Source organism: Doryrhamphus excisus, linkage group LG19 (genome assembly GCF_037039965.1).
Source record: "Doryrhamphus excisus strain RoL-2023G ecotype Guam linkage group LG19, RoL_Dexc_Guam_v1.1, whole genome shotgun sequence".
Taxonomy (NCBI): Eukaryota; Metazoa; Chordata; class Actinopteri; order Syngnathiformes; family Syngnathidae; genus Doryrhamphus; species Doryrhamphus excisus.
Genome location: NC_136375.1, coordinates 9,577,778 through 9,595,218, shown reverse-complemented (window position 1 = coordinate 9,595,218; position 17,441 = coordinate 9,577,778). Strand labels below are relative to the sequence as shown.

General features: G+C 45.9%; 1 protein-coding gene across 3 annotated transcripts in view; it reads left to right on the top strand.

Moving 5' to 3' along the window:
• Positions 1-694: 694 nt before the first annotated feature.
• The window catches only part of LOC131106884 (prospero homeobox protein 1-like), a 31,293-nt gene continuing 14,546 nt past the window's right edge, over positions 695-17,441 (top strand). The window contains exons 1-4 of one of the 3 annotated variants that reach the window (XM_078798956.1): positions 695-772; positions 6,366-8,420; positions 11,743-11,850; positions 16,740-16,934. In XM_078798956.1, coding sequence (XP_078655082.1) covers positions 6,435-8,420; positions 11,743-11,850; positions 16,740-16,934 — 2,289 coding nt within the window. In that variant the 5' untranslated portion in view covers positions 695-772; positions 6,366-6,434. Of the gene's footprint in view, positions 773-4,059; positions 4,537-4,606; positions 4,753-6,365; positions 8,421-11,742; positions 11,851-16,739; positions 16,935-17,441 lie in introns of those variants that run through there. The other 2 variants (XM_058056383.2, XM_058056387.2) reach the window with 2 other exon arrangements.

Below are 17,441 nucleotides of genomic sequence, written 5' to 3'. Positions count from 1 at the left end.
TTGATGGTGGTGGTCTCCTCTTGGGTCGTGCTTCGAGGGCAGCGGGCAGCACGAGAGGCAGGATGTTATGGTTTATTCAGCCCAGGAGTGGACAAGGTGCGCCTTGCCCTCAGCACCAACATCAGCGTGATTTATAGCAGCGCTGGCAGACGCCTCTGTCCGCGGGGGAAGTCTTTGAACGTGCCGGGTGTCCAGTGTGTATGCATGTGTGTGCTGTTTTTATATGGAAACTAATTAGTGGGCCATCAACCGCCTCCTTTGACTACATGCAGCATTGTTTTAAATAGCAGTCAATGCAATTACAGTACAACCTCAGTTTTAGTCATTAATTTGCTCCAAATGGCCCCTGCTTTAGGTTGTGCAGGGGCGTCTGTGAAATTTTTCAACCGGTCTTCATTTTTGTTTTTTGTTTTTCATCAGGAGTGCATACAAGCTATCTTCCAGCAAACTGTACCAAACAAAGTTAAGCACCATATTTAACTATACTCCAGCAAAACTAATTGGATTCTGCTTTTAAACATCAGCCTACTAAATTGTGATTACAGGCTCCACCCATGGAAGAACAAACCATAAAACCATTTTAACATTCCTAACAGCCCTACAGGGCATATATCCTAGCAAAAAGCTGTGTTTTCCACTCATTTCTGTGTAGTTTTTGTACCAAATCCCAACCATTTCTTGTGCTTATAGGCTCCACGTGCACCAAGCCGAGTGGACAACATCCTGCCCTCCCCCTGACCTCCCCTTAGGCTGCCTACCCTGGTGTGAAAAGGTCAGTGAAAGGTCACCACAGGTCATGAGCGAAAGGCCACACTTGCTGCGCGCGATCACAGACAGCCGGGGCAGTGGTGGGGGTCAAAGGTTGCCGGCGCTACACGGGCCAGACAAGAGGGTGCCAACAGGTACAAGATGTGTTGCAAGCGGAGAGCAGTAAAATGTATGCAGCGCAGAGAGGAGAGGTGCTTTATTGTATAGATACTTGTCACTGCAGTCCCTATACATGCAAGCACTCATGCTCATGTTTATGCTGCGGAGACGCTCGAGCATGTTAACTGATCACTCGTTGTTACTCTTAATTGTCCACTCACACAGCTGTAGTGTGTGAGTGTCATCCAAACATATACTGCAGAAGCCATTAAAAACACGTCATAATGAGTTTTACTGTATTTAAAGCACATTTTTCAAAGACAGCTGAAGGTTTTTATGGTTAAAGCACAATGTATTTATATTATTTCCATTGGTAATAATGCAGTTAGAAATCATCTGTCAGGGTCACCATCAACTTGTTGATGAGTTTAACACCACTACACTACCTCGATATTGTGTTACTTTGCATTTCCAGTCTTCGCATTTTGTCATCACTTCCCTTTTGTATCACAAAAATAAGCAAGGGGAAACCAAACCGCTTTAAATTGTCTGTATTCAAATGGCAGTCAAACATCAGAAAACCTTTATCTTACACTATAGGGGATCTCTGACAGTATATTGCAGTACTGTCATAGAGGATCTTTGACTTGCGATATTTTGACTGTTTGTGTGTCATAGTGTTAGTTGCTTTATCCCTGACTTCTACTTGGTGAAATTTTAAGGTATGACAGAGCCTTGCAAAGAAACAGAATGAGAATAATATTGAAGTCAACATTCAAGTTAATTAAAAGTATACTGCATTGTCAATAAACCAAGACAACATTTGAACGTCCCGTTTGGGCGCGCGTGCCTGTGAACTCTAGCATGCTAAGTCCAAGTTGACAGGTGAGACGTCATCCAGAAGCTAACTTTGTACCCACCACGCATGCGCGCAATAAAAAAGAAAAAAAAACAGAGTGAGATGCCTAGGGTGGTGTTTGACTTTGAGTAAGTACATACAAGCCTTTATGTCGCTGACGCCATTGTTGTTTTTTAATGACGTCAGTATTCCTATACCTCCGGGCGAGTAAACCTGGCACGTGCGCTTAGGCGACGAGTACATGCAGTCATGCAGAATTGTCTTAACATAATTAAAAATTAAGTACAACGTATAAATATTAAATTAATGTTTTTATCGTTAATTATGGTTAGAAGCGGTTTTTAATATAAACCTCAGAATATCTTAAAGTACAGTTGTAGATGTTTTATTTGTATTTTTTTTACCGTAACTGTCCTAATATACTCTGCTGTATTTGTTTCTGAAACAAGGGCTCCCTTTCATGCAAATAAGGCAGCATATTTGAATTAGAGGCTGTGTTTGTAGCGCGTAAAACAGGCCATAGTTAATGACCATCACACACACGCACACACACCATAATCACCACTATACTTGTATAGCCTAGAAAAAAAACTGGATGTGGGTCACTGAGGGCCACACTCTGCCAGCTCTCACAGCCAAGAAATAACAACAGTGTATGCAAATTGTTACTTATTTCACCAATTGGCCTTTTTTTAATGCCGTTATTTTGGTTAAGGCACAGCTGCACACTCTAAACACATCCAATGCAAGATTTGCATCAAATAATGCTCATTTTTGATTGAGGTGTTCATGTCGCAATATGTTTATTATCGTAGATGTAGTTTGTTGTGTAGAGCTGTACTGCATCGTACCGGGAACTGTTTCTGTAATATTTATATAACCAGAATAATATAAATTGCGTTAAATGTGTTTGTTAATTCAGCATTTGTTGCTGCAGCTCCTGTATTGGGTTTCATTGCCTAATGTTGTGGTGCTTGAGTGTATGATTTTTGTGGTGTTAAAAAAAAAAAAAAGAACAAGTGGTGGACACGTCGTCCAATAAGGACTCAGACGCCTACTCTTCATCTTCATCATCCTCCCCGAACCTTTTCATTCTGGGACCCGAGGACCTTTTCGGAACAAAACAGCTTTTAAGCACACACACATTCACTCGTTTTTTTCATCTTCGTAGTCTAGAGAATAAAAATGAACAAATAATATTAAAAGTAATTTATATGAATAAAAAGCAGGGATCGAATAATGGTATAATGCTGAATAATGATAAAGAAGGAATAAAATGGCAGCTTGAACACCTCTGAGGGCAATATTGTTTCCCAGGCCTGCTTTTTTTACTTTCTTTTTTTTTAAGTATTGGGCCCAGTTCTGATAAATATGTCATTACAGTCAAAGTCACTCGTCATCACCTGGGGCCCAAGAGGTTCGGCTTGAGCTCCAAAGAAATAAATCCACATGCAGGCCGAGATCGGAACAAACCTTTAAAAAAAAAAAAAAAAAAAAAGAGAGAGAAACAATTTTCGTTGTTTTTTCCAGAAAGTGCACCCAAGGGAGAGGATGAGGAGAACCGGGCAGTCCGGTTCCATGAGGGAAGGCAGACAGACGGGCAGGCAGGGACGGAGCTAGAGAGATGGGCTTAGAAATGGGGGGGGGGCACCTGTTATGGAAAAAGAACTTTGCTGACTTAGTCACATTTTATTTAAAAAGAACTCACATCACCGTGTTTCTCTTGTGTGGAAATAACAAACAAAACAAATGCAAAAAAAAATTCGTTAGTAATAAAATAATATAACCCTTATTTTTAAATGACGTGCTGCTTTTAGTCGTTCTAGATTCCAACCACCATAAACACATCATTCATTTGTAATGGAACAACATCCTTAGTTATAAGAATTCCACCTGTTGTTGATATTCCAAATGAATAAATGTGTGTCCTATAGTGTAACACACGGAGATGATTAAAATAATACTGTCCTTAATTTGTGTATCTATGCCACATAACTCTGTAATTCATTACGTCTGCATGACTGTATACGTTTGCATCTATCTAATTCCTAACGAGAAATAAAGCCCATGGGTTTAAATACGTACCAAAAACAAGTCTTACATTGATTACAGCGAAAGAACACCCGATTTGTAACTTAAAATAAAAATAATATCGGCAAGTAATTAAAGTAAGTCACAACATATGTCACATTATTAGCGACAAAAGATTAAAAAGTGCGGATAATGATTCTTACTGCGGTCGAAGAAAATGGATTGAAGTCCTTTTTTTCTGAATATAGGAGGGGTGTGAGGAGAGAGAAAAAGGGGGGTGGGGGGTGGGGGGGGTCCCACAGTGGTCCGGACTCAAGTTCAGTGCGTGGATCTCCTGCGTGTGCTGGAGTGATGGGGGTGGAGGTGGAGGTGGGGGCTGCTCTTATTGGTGGCTTGCCACGGTTACATCACGCCCGTCGGCCGTGACGCGTTCACGTCTTCCTGCTTCCTTCAGCTGCGTCTTCAAGTGGGATCTTTTTTAGTGGCCGGGGAGGAGCGCACCACTGCATCCAGTCCTCCTGCTCCATCCATCTATCTATCCATCCACACGCTCTCTCTCTCGTATTCTCTGTAGGTCTCTCGCTCTTTGTGCTTGAAGCTTCGCGATAGATGAACACAGCCACTACGTTAAAAAAACCGCATCTTCCAGACGTTTTTGCTCTTCTGTCTTTTAATCCAGAATCATCCCAGACGGTGATCTATTCTTTTTTTTTAATCATTTTGTTGCTGAAGTGGATCGCCGCCTCCTTCTTCTCCTCCTCCTCATCATCAACTGCGGGGTAAGTCACCTCGGATACCTCCCCTCTGCGCGCGGTGGGCGGTCAGAAAAACCTTCAAAAAAACCAAAACAATCAAAAACGAATAATTAACGCGGGTAAAATAGTCTCAAAGAGGCATTAATCAACGTATCCTATAACTTTAGGTGTTTTTTGGGGTAAAGTCCATCGCTTTAAGTGTGTTTTGTTGAGGATGATGACGTGCTTTGCAAGTTGGAAGTAAGTTGCATGCGATTTGAAATCTGATGTGTTTGACTTGAAACACAATGTGCGTGTGTATGCGCGTTAAGTAAAGAGTCCCATGAAGTTAGAATTTCTGTTGTAATATCTCTTGCCCCGTCACTTTTTGGATTCCTTATTTTGGAGCAAAATGTTTTATTTTGAAGTGTCAATCAAACCTGAACTGCTTTCATGTTGGCATATGTGGTGGTTTAAAAATCGAGCCTATAAGATGCAATGTTTTGCTCTTCCTCGTAAATTAAAAGTAGTGACCATGCAGAGAGAGAGAGTGTATGAGTGAGTGTGTGTGTGTGTATACGTGTGTGTGTGCACAGAGACAGGTGCTCGGTCCCAAAAGACAGGTGCTTGTGCTGGTGACTATTTCCAGCTCATTGTTTAAAAGCTCCTGGTGGTGATCAAGTTTTTGTCTCCTTAGGAGAAGCTTCTCTATCTCCTGTCTGAGCCGTTTAATACTAATGTCAAGGCACTGCATGCATGGGCCAAAAGCCATCATCTATCAGGAGGCTTTAGTCTGGAAAAGTACTCTATTTTTTATTGAGGGGGGTCATTTCATTTAACCCTTCTCCCCCTTCTAAATATGTGCTCTATTGCGCTTATTTTTTTTTTGTCATTTTTGAAGTGTATTTTGTCAGTGGTGTTCCTAAAACACAGCATTATTCCTCCTAAATCCTTTATTGTAACAAGTCAATGTGTATAATTGATATTGCTTTAAGTCATTCCAAATGAGTTTATGTGAGTATATTAAACTAAAGTTCCATTTTATAGCTGCAACACTCGTAATTCAAATAGATATTTAAATAAACAGCACTTAACAATTGAAGTGCCTATTTATTTAAATCTAATTTATTTTTTCTGTCATGAGACTCAAGCTTTTTTTTGTAAGAGCGCTTTAAGTCGGTTCTTGCTGCAGTTTGACCCGTGTGACCTATTCATTTGAGCAGAATTAAGTGCCCTTGCCAGATGAAAAGGCAAATGAAACAAACCCCCCCAAAAAAAGCACAGACGAGAGCTCACACTGGCAACCAAAATCAATTGGTCTATTTTGCCTTTCTTTTTATGTGTCATTGTCGCCTTATTGATTCACGCGGACGCATGAGGTTTTAGAATTTGGTTTGTGGAACGGATCAAATGATGGCCTCTTAGATGACTTGCGGCGGTTAAAAAAAAAAAAAAGAAGCTATAATCTTAACCCTGTTTCTTTTAATGTGGTCCTTCCAATTAATAGCGCCTATGTTGGCTGTCACCGCACACAAACATGGAAATGAGGACAAGTACTTAAGTCATTATCATAATTTTATGCTGCTTTGTGTTGCGTGGGAACTGGTTCAGTGTCACGCGCCGTGTAACAGGGGACAGGATAAAATGTAGGACTTTGCCCCGGAATGTCGCGGCGAAGGCCTAATTCTGACGACGGGTCTCACCCATTTCCCTTAAGCCTCCGTCATTGGTCTATTTCACTATCAAATTGTCAAAGGGAGGAACTCACGCTTGTTCGCTATCAGCGTGTACTTAATATCCAAGTGTAGGCTGCAGTGTCTCTGGATTTGAGTTTTCCCTCACTCTTATTTTATTTCATCCCTTCCCTCGCACAGGTACTCAGAGGCTTTGAACCCAGAGACAGACTGCTTTTGTGGGAGATGGCCCAATAGCAGCAGCCCGTGATGCCGGACCATGACAGCGACTCCCTCCTGAACAGACAGACCAAGCGAAGACGTGTGGACATTGGTGTGAAGAGGACCGTGGGCAGCGCAGCCTCTGCCTCAGCGACAGCAACCACTGATAACATTGCGCGCGCCAAAGCAGCCATTTTTAGTGCCATGAACTCTCTGAGTGCCCACTCTCACCACGGGTCAGACGCCGACTCCATGGAGTGCTCTGTGGTGCAGCCGCACGGGGGGCCTGGCGTTGTATCGGCCAGTGACAGCGAGTCAAAGTCCAATGTGTTGCGGAAGCTACTGAAGAGGGCCAACTCGTATGAGGATGCCATGATGCCCTTCCCTGGCACCACCATTATCTCCCAGTTGCTCAAGAATAACCTAGCTAAAAACGGCGGAGGACCAGAAAGAGGGGACAGAGGTGAGAGAGGTGACCCGGGCTTCCCCGGATCAGGGCTTTCCACTACCAGCTCGGATGCACACCAAGAAGACGCCTGCAGCAATTCCTCTCAAGACAGCACCCCTCAGGAGTGTCTGTCCCCGTTTGGCCGCCCCCCTGGCCTGGGAACCTTCGACATGGAGCGTCTCAACGATGAGCACCTGCGCGCCAAACGAGCTCGCGTGGAGAACATCATCCGTGGTATGAGCCACTCCCCGAGTGTTGTGGTACCTGCGTCTTCTCGCCACGAGCGTGACCACGACATGGACAGGGATCGGGAAATGGATCTGGAGTGCCCACCTCCTCAGTCTCAGCAGCAGGCCCCCGGAAGCCCTCGGGTGGGCGAGGTGTGCAGCAGCAGCAGTCGAGAGAATAAGCGCAAACAGCGTCTGCCCCAGCAGCAGCAGCAGAGCTTCACCCAGCTGGTGTGTCAAAGGAAAGAGCAGAAGCAGGAGGAACGGAGACAGCTGAAGCTCCAGCTGGAGGACATGCAAAAACAGCTACGCCAGCTCCAGGAGAAGTTCTTTCAGATCTACGATTCAACCGACGACTCTGAACACAACGATCTGCACAACGACCTCCACAATGACATCGGAAACCTGTCAGAGGACAGCCCAGTGAGGTCCGACAATGGCGGTGACGACCGGGGCGGAGATGATTTGCGCTCCGACAATGAGATGTCTGATTTGGATCCAGGCCACTTCCTGGATCGGGCTCGGGCGTTGCTTCAGGAGCCGGCTCTGCTGGGGGACGGGGAGAAGCCAAGGAGAGACGGAATTGGCCGGAGCAAAGGTCAGGGAGGTCCCGGCGCCTCCATGCACGCTGAAGGTAAACAACTGGCAGAAACACTGAAGCAGGAACTCAACTCAGCTATGACACAGGTGGTGGACACTGTAGTGAAGGTGTTTGCCAAGCCCCCACGCCCCACGCCCCAGCAGGCCTTCCCCCCACTCTCCTTACCCCCTGAAAGGTTCTCCGCCGCAGTCAACGGAGACAATCCCAACTTCCACACCACCAACCAGCGGCTGCAGTGCTTCGGTGATGTCATCATTCCTAATCCGCTAGACTCCTTCACCGGCATCCCCGGCATTCCAGGTGCTGCAAACGACCAAACAGAGGCGCTGCCGTTAGTCGTGAGGAAGACGCCCAGTGAGCACCACCACCAGTCCTCTGCTGTGGGTGCCCACGGTGGTCACCACCACCCATCTCTTCATCCCTCTTCGCTCTCAGCCTCGATGGGCTTCAGCCCCCCATCCTTCAGACACCCGTTTCCCCTGCCTCTCATGGGCTATCCTTTCCAAAGTCCCCTGGGCGCACCTACAGGTGGCTACCCGGGCAAGGAGCATTCCTCGCCAGACTCCATGGACCTGTCCCGGGAGACTACCAGCCTGAGGACCAAGATGGCATCCGGGCACCACCTGGGTCACCACCATCGTTCTTGTTCACCAGCGCACCCTGGCAGCACAGCAGAGGGACTCTCCCTGTCACTTATAAAGTCCGAGTGCAGCGACCTTCAAGACATGGCTGACATCTCGCCTTACTCAGGCAGCAACGTATCCTTTTCCAAAAATGTGTGTTAAGGGTGTTTAACGTTGATTCCAAAGTCCTCGTAGAGACAGGACAGGTGTGCATCCGGAGCGCCAAGAGTTAAAAGTTCTTTCTTTGACTCTCCTTAGAAACTGTTGATGAATCACTTTTCCTCCCACTGCTGCATTGTTGTATTTATTTTTACATTCGGAGCTCACCTTCTTGCACAGGCTTTTCTTCCATCTTCCACCGTGAATGCTTTAAAAGCCTTCTTATCTCATATCGCTTACTCAGACAGATTAGGTCCCCGCGACGTTTTCTGCTCCAATTGCTTTTGTGTTAAAAAAAAAAAAAAATGTCCGGATAGATAGCATCCTCGAACTTGGCACACAATAGTGTTATACATCCTCGCTTATAGTTTAACCCCGAGGTGCCCCAGTGGTGCCCCGCGGATAAAGAAACCTTGCCCTGTGGGAGGCTCAAATTGAATCCCCTGGAGACTGAGGCTAATAGCTTAAACTCCCTCCTCCTCTTTTTTTTTTCATATAGCTCCTTAGTCCCCCGAACTACTCAACACCCTTTTAACCCTCATGAAAATTTGATTCATGCCCTCAGTTATTCGTAGGAATCGTTAACATTCATTTCATACCTGTTGTGGTTTCGTGTGGTCTTTGTCACAAAGCACCGAGGACTCAGCCAAGATGTGTTTTTATGATCGCGCGTGTGTTCTCTTACACTCCTCGTATTGTCCATCGCTGTTGTAAAAAGCCCACAATCATTGTCATTTCTCTTTTTTTCATTTCATAAAGATCTGTCAACAGCCTGGGGGGCCCTTCGTCTGTTGCTTGGCAGCCAAATACTTTTTTTTTTGTTGTTTTCTCTCCCTGCAAAAGCCCCTCCTCCCTGTCTTTTCTTTTGAAGCGGACGTTAACAGGTGTTTGCAGCGAGCTGTTTATCTTTCATTACCTCGCCTTGTCTTGTCTTCTGACCCAAGGGTGAACGCTTTCCAGAGATCCATAATCCTTTGCTTTTGCGGGCTCCCGATGGAGGGATGAAAAGCAACAGAGAGAGAGAGGCGGACAGCAACTGGAAGGAAGTAGAAAACAATCAAACAAGCACATACGCCAGATGCTGGGGCTTTTCATGGTCGCTTTTATACATTCTGACTATTCACTCATGTACTAAAGAATAGGCTGAGCAATCTGCACTTTTTTTTTTTTTTATTGATTGCCATACTTGAGCTTTGGTATTCACAGCTCTTTTGTGCATCCCTACTTTATCGTTTGCCCCAAATTTATGAATCACTTTCCTTCTTTCTGAGCCTCGGAGGTCAGCGACAGCTTGTCAGACATTTTGCGAGGGTGCGTTCAAGTTCACCAGCGTTCTGCGCCGTCGCCGAACAGATGGTCATATCACTTTCCTCATTTGTCAGCAGTCCAATTCTGAATATTCTTGTCCCTTACACCTGGAATTAGGAAGGGAAGCGGCTATTTTCCTCTCATGACTCCCGGCTTTGGGGAAGTATTGAGAAAGCGGTGATTTCTTGTTCGGGTGTGGGGATGTCGAACTGCAGGCCAGCTGGTGCAAGCGCGCCATCATGACAAAATAATAGCTCTGCACGCCACCCCTAAGTCCAATCACAATTACATTTGCAAGCTGTGTGGGAATTGGAGATGAAAATGTCTCATCAGGAGATGTGAGGCTTTTCTTAATGGTCCGGTGTTTATGGCTGCGGCGGTTTGTTTAAAAAAACAAAAATGCTAAGAAAAAGTGACGATAATCCTAATTAGGGAACAAACATCCTAATTAATTAGAAGTGAAAGTGTTGAAATGGGTGACAAAAAAATCCCACCTTGCCTGATTGAAAACGAGCTGTGTCTCTGTGTCTGAGGGTCCATTGTATCCCCTCCACTTGGAGCAGATGGTGTGGTGTGGGGAGTGAAGTGCTGCTCTTTTGGCCGGGCCTGATGGAGTAACACCAGTCTGCCAGCCCCCCCACCCCTCAACATCCCCACAAGACACTCTCTCTCTCTCTCTCAGCCTCTCGCTTACTGAATCAGACAAAGTAGAAGGGATCTTTTAAGGAGCCAAGCCGGCGTGGTTCCGCATTTGCTGGCTTGGCCGTGTAACCTCGAGGCCAAGGGCAATCCAATCTAGCAGCTGATGCCTTCTTCCCTCTCTATGGTTACGGCTACATCTGGACACTTGACTGGTTTTAACGATCGCGGGCAACCCCCGCACATCGTAAATAATGTCAAGTCGGTGTACTTTGGCCGCTCCGAGTGTAAATCTTCATGAGAACTTATGGCTCAAACCTGGTCTTGCTTATGCTTGATTGAAACCCCTTGTGGAGGAAACAACCTGAGGTTTAAACCGGCGTCCGCTATTTTTTCCCAGTACTTATCCTTCAGATTGATATGATCAGACGCATTATACGGATATTAATTCACCGTGGAAATGGTTTGGGCCGATCTGCAGCGCAGATGTTTTGTAGGCCCCCCATGGTTGGCTTGGTCCAAAGCATCCCAGCCCCTCTGTTCCTTCTCCTCCGCCTTCTTCTGCTCCTCCAAGGCTTTGGCAGAGGCAGGTCGAAGGGGAGGGGGGGTGTTGTTAGGGGTGGAGCAGCGATAGGAGGAGGGGGATGTAATTGTAGATTGGAACCATGCTATCCCTCAAGGTGCCCCCACCTACCCATATCCATGCTCTTTTGCTGCTCATTCCAGGTGATCCATTAGGAGGACCTCTAGTCGAGGGAGGCCTGTGTGCTTGTCAGAAGGTGTTTTGGTGGGGTGATATCTTCTTGAATACAGTTTTTTTTATCCTGCTAGGAACGCCAACATCAGAGCGTCATATCCAGGCTTGGCATGTGTTGTCGCCAAGCCATTAGGCTTTCTTGCCCATCGCTGGCGTTAACTGCTGTCTTTGTCTGTGATATGCAAATGTTCCTCCCCTTCTTCCTCTTCAGGGTGGAGGTTAGCTCAGGGAGAAGGCAAAGGCGCCTGCTCGCTTTGACTGTGAAATGAGGCTCCTTATGTAAAAGCATCAGCTGTAGGGCTGCACGGCATTTTATTAGCCATGACGGCGTCACGCCCGATACGGACAATGCTAATTGCAAGCAAATTTGGACTTGGCGCACTGTCGTCTTGAACAACCCCCACTCCATCTAGCAAACCTTACACCTGAAAGGCAAGGCGTTGACCCGTCATTTTTACAATTTTCAAGTGACACACATCAGACTTGTGATGTCATCATATGTGAACCTACTTGGGTGGTAGCCTATCGATTATATCTTACTAAACATTTTGACACGAAACTCTTGAAATTGTCCTTAATGGAACCACTTCTCAGATACAGGAAGGTCTCTCCCCAAATCATCTGAAGAAGGCCAAGCTGATGTTCTTCTACACCCGCTACCCGAGCTCCAACATGCTTAAGATGTTTTTCTCCGATGTCAAGGTGAGTCCTTCAAACTTGCATCAAAAATGTTTAGCGCACATTTAAAAATGCTCTTTGAACACGTGTTTTTTTTTTTTTTAATAAAGGAGAAGTTGTATTCATAAAGCGGCTTGAGCTTCGGTTACAATGAACAATGTATGCCCGTCATTCTCCAAATGAGGCCCTTCCCGTCTCCACTAACTTGTGGTTTTATGCAAAAGATGAGAGAAGAGGAAGCTGGATGGGTTTGCACAGTGAGAGAGAGAGAGAGAGTATTCTGGATGAGAAAGAGTGGAGGGGTGGTTATCCGAGCAGGTGTACGGCGGCGAGGGAGGGAGGGAATGCGTTTGGCGAGTCTGTTTAGCGGACATGGCAAGGATGAGCTCCACTGGGAGTTTAATGAAGGAAATTTAGGAAACAAAGCACAATTTTTAAGCTGCATTGAAAAAAAAAAACACAACAACAACACAATAGCTGTTGTAAGCATGCACAGCCTTGTTTGTTTCGTTGCTGTTGTTTGTGTGCACGCCCCTCTCTGACCATACGGCGGGGTAAACACTGTGACAGATCCAGGCCATCTTATTCAAATCAGAAGATAAAGGTTCCCTTTTCTCTCAGCTGCCTCCACTTGGATGCTGCTGCCACCGGCCGCGATTTGCGGGTCACGTGACCTTCCCGCGGCACATCGGCGCTTCGGGATGAAAGGGGGCACATATTGGCCAAGCGGGGTCGGCACTAGCTTCATTAGGAAAAACGTTTTTTTTGTGCTTGAAACACCTGACTTTAACATTACTACTAACATTTACGTCTGCTGAGGAGGTGCTGTGATCGCAAGTGACCTCATCAGATACTGAAACAAGGTCAAGATCGTTAAGAGGATTATGAGTCACATTCGTTTGTTTTTGTTTTCGTCCGGGACAATGGAGGAGAGCCTCAAGTTTGTAGACATGTATGGGAATTAGACGGACTATCTAATTAGATTCCGCCGGCGTGGCCTCTTAGCGAGTGGCTGTTCTCAGACAAGTCTTTAAGGCTAATCAGGTCTTCGCTAATCAGGCTCCTGACTGTCAAGAACCTAATGAACGTGGGAAGTGGGTTTCCCTCACAACCACGGGGGCCGTCAACCTCGTTATTAATCTCCTAATATACTGACTTTTGTTTTGACAGATCTGTCATTATACTATTGTTTGGACTCAATATCACCACAGTAGGTTTCGGACTTGCACGTGACGGTCCCTATATGGGGAATAATTACACCAGATTAATTAATTAACAGAGTCGGTAAATATGCTGCCATTTGGTTTTTGATTGACTTTACTAGAATATCCCTGCTTCTTCTGTGGTTTTGTCTTGTGTGGTTCTCAACTGGTCTGACCATCACCCCTTAATGGCAGTTTCTCATATTAAGATTCTCACACACAAACACAGGTGCACCAGCATGCTCTGCTAAACTAAGCATTTTTTTCATGTTGTTTTTTAATTTGGGGGGGGGCTGCTCATCTTAGCGTACACATGCAACGTGAAGAGCGCCTCTACTGGTTGCAGCCAAGTAGTGCTGACTTCAAGATGTGATCTATCAACAATCAATCAATCAATCAATCAATCAATCCCACGCCACCAGACAGAATTCTCAATATTTTTGCCCCCTTCTAGTGGTCACTCCTCCTGTTTTCTTTCTTGTTTTTTTGCTGATCATGTGGCATACTCTATGTGCCTCGCTGGGGCCGGCGAGAAAGAAAAGAAAGAAAAGCCAGCGGCTGGATTTGAGTCACCGCAGTAACAAAAGGCCGCTTTCCAGGGCCGCTTTTTGTGTGCAGTCAGCCAATCGGCAGCCAGAGATTATCTCCCACAATTCACCCCTGCGAAAACAGGAAACGTTAGAAAGCCCCGATGACTGTGAAGGGGCTTACGAGAGAGAGAGAAAGAGAGAGAGAGGCAAGAGAAAAGAGAGAGAGAGAGGGAGGCCCGTCCAGGCTTCTGTGTCTTTCTGCTCTCCTCTGTGCTTGTTCTGGATGTAGTTTAGCACACTGAGGTCATCTGTGTGCTTTCTACCTCATTGTTGGCCACCATGACACACACACACACGCACACACACACACATACACTGTGTTTCATATTTCTGCACACACAAACAACTAAATAAAGTTAGAAGCGAAGGTACCACTGGAGTGCTTTCCTATTCTGGACAGTGTGTGTGTGTGTGTCACCTTCTATCTTATGCTGTTAGCACTCAGCGTTGACCTTTCACAGGCTCTTGAGTGTGAGTGTGAGAAACACACTCTCGCTGTCTCTCTCTCATCTGCCTCTCAGCCACACACACACACACACACACATATACATTGCATCTTATGTGTGTGCTGGCTGACCCCTGCCAAGTCTGATTAAGAAGCTGCAGTGATGTGCTCCTTTGAACCAATTCCCTCCTTTTACACCCAACACTCTTGTCCTCAGCTGCTATGGGGGTGAAGGGGAGGGCGGCGGTGTCTTGATCCGCCCCTCCACCCCACCGCCAACTCCACGCTCAATGCTTTAGGAGGGCTTGCCAAACTTGATTGAAAGGGTTGTGTTGAGTACAACTTGTACCTCCATCCGCGTTTTATGAGGTGTATTTTGCATTGGGGGTGTGGATGGGGTGGGGGTGGGGGGTGGGGGGGTGACTTGCATCTCCTCCTGAGCTGCCTGTGTAATAAAGTGACAAGTCTATCCGTCACTCACACGCCTGCGCTGACACCAAAGGTCTCCGCCGTGAGCGATGGTGTCCGTTTCACCGACAGCAATTTTCCAGCGAGTCGCTTTAAAACCCTCACACACAAACGCATACACACTCGCTACTGACATTCGTTTACTAATGTCTCAGACGACAAATAAGAAAAGTTGACCAACACAATTTTACATTTGTGACTGTAATTCAAGTGTAAAAAGAAGTTTAGCACAATATGGTGATGCTGAGATCTATTTTTACTGTATTTTTATGTTAAAAAAATAGAATTATTGTCATTTTCTGCAGAAAAAATTCAATTCAGTGCAACTAGCCTTCTGTATTAAATATAAAATGGTCATGCGTCATTGAAAAAATCTTATATGCTCTTTACTTAGCGTTGTTCCTGTTCCGTTACCATTGGATGGTTGGTATCGTATGGGTCAGCCCTTTTGGTACCCTTGATACTTTAGACAACTTTTGAAAAATGGCGTACCAAACTGTCGGGCGTCGGTGGAAAACGAGGCTATTGTGTGCGTTGAAGCAGCCCCTTGCAGCCAGCGAATATTTGTAAGTGTCAGTAGTTTGTTTGTTTGACGCTCCGATGTCACGACCCCAGCCTGCTGACTGCTCACGTTCTGACCCCCCGCCACCATCGCCCCCCCCTGCAGCCCTCTCGCCGCTCTGTACGCTATTGTCCGACAGCGCTGACCTGCACCCGTCCTGGTCTCTCTCCCCACCACCCCTCTCCCGCCTCCCCCAGCTACCACCAACCATCCTGCCTCATTTCCCACTTTATGCTCACCATGCACTTTAGTACAGCCACCACGCACGCCCCCTCCGAAAGCCCCAAAACAATGTCAAGTGAACTTCTTCCATGATGACATTACCTACCCATGATTCCAGACTCTCCTGATCATTCCTTCTCCTCCCAAAAATCCCGCCATTGTTGCGGAGTGTGTGCATGTTAGTGTGTGCGTGTGTGTGTGTCGGGGAACAATAGCCACGACCTAATCTCCATGTCAAAACCGCTCGGCCTCCCCAGCAAGCAGTCCGCTCAGCGTTTAGTTTGTGTCCACCCCCCTTCTCTTCATTCTTCCAGCATCACAAAAAGAGCACGGAGGGCCGGGAAGGCGTGTTTATGTGTGTGTGTGTGTGTGTGTGTGAGCAGATGCCTACTTTTCCTGGGCTAAAATGTCTTTTGGAGGTAAAGAAATGAAGGGTCTGAGGTCCTTATCTAGCGTCTGGGTTGTTTGGACAGTGTGTTTTCACTGGCGGAAAAAGATCCGGGGACCCACTGAGGCTCTTAATAGGTTTACTTGGCCCTATTGAATCCAGCCGAGCGGCACAGATCAGATAGCCACAGTCTTCGCCACAGCTTATCATCCCGGCCTTTTTCTCTCACCCTCTTTTTTTCCCTGCTCTTTTTCTTCTCCTTTCTTCCTGCCCAGGAGGTGCAGAGAGGGGAGGAGAATCAGGGTGTAATTGGTGAACGGGGTTAAGTACTTGTTTGAGCCCCCTGCGGGCCGGGGCGCTTCAGATGATGACTTAATCGTTTTTCTGGTCAATTATGTGTTTGCGGCGCAAACCCCACCCCACCCAACCCCATCACCGCCGCCGCTGCTGCCGCACCTCCCTCCTTTCACCTCTCCTTCCACTCTCCGGGTTATGATAGGGGGGGATGTCGGCTCCCAGCAGGGGAAGATGAACCACACACACATACATACACACACATACGTACTCTCTTGTCTTGCTGTCTTACTTAATGTCTCTATTATCTCTTGCCATTTTTTTTTCACCTCACATCTCGACTCCCTGATGTGAAACGACACGCTTTCATCCCCATATGTCTTGTCTTCCACTTATGCTCAAATCCTGCGGCATTATAAAGGCTGAGGCATGATGGGTCTCCAACTAACACTGCATAAATTAGATTTTGAATATAGACAAAAGTATCGGGACACCGTGTACTACTCTCCGATGCTCATTTGTAAAAAAAAAAAAAAAACATCGATATTGACGAAGTTATGAGTTATATGAACCTCATGGTACATTAAGTAGCATGACAGGCAATTGGAGGATCCCCAGTGGCGTACATTGTGGTCATCTACATCTACAAGTATTCCTCATATCAATCATGATATGATGGATGCCATTAACGTCTCGTGGGTTTCCAAACACTGATCCTCTCCCGTCTGCTCCCTCATTCCAGTTTAACCGCTGCATCACCTCCCAGCTCATCAAGTGGTTCAGCAACTTCCGGGAGTTTTACTACATCCAGATGGAGAAGTTCGCCCGACAGGCCATCAACGACGGCGTGGCGGGCGTGGAGGAGCTGAGCGTGAGCCGTGACTGCGAGCTCTTCCGAGCCCTCAACATGCATTACAATAAGGCCAACGACTTTGAGGTAAATACAGGGGGGGACCTTTTTGGGCCAAAACTGAATGCATATGGGATACGGTTCATTTTGACCTGGTTTTGGGACTTTTAGACAACTCTGAGCTGGAAAACGTCATGATCAGCATGAATATGTAGATGGGGATGCATTCATTTAATGTATGATAAATGTTTTATAATTATTTTAGGCATACAAAAATATAAAAAAATTAAATTATCAATAAATATAATTAACAATTGTAATATATAATTAAATTATATTCTCTTGTACCAGTATTTTTCACATTTAAATACAAATATTTAAATTATAATTAAACTTTTTAACCATGCATTTCCATATTTTATCCCTTTGAAAAATGTTATGCAATGACAACAGCAACTTTAGATATACTTAGGGGATGTTTAGTGTACGCACATATTTCTCATTTCTTGCTATCACTTGTGTGTATTTGTGTACTTGCGTTTTCATGCACGGTGTGTGCATGAAGTTTCGGCCTTTTTCAAGCCAGTCGTGTGT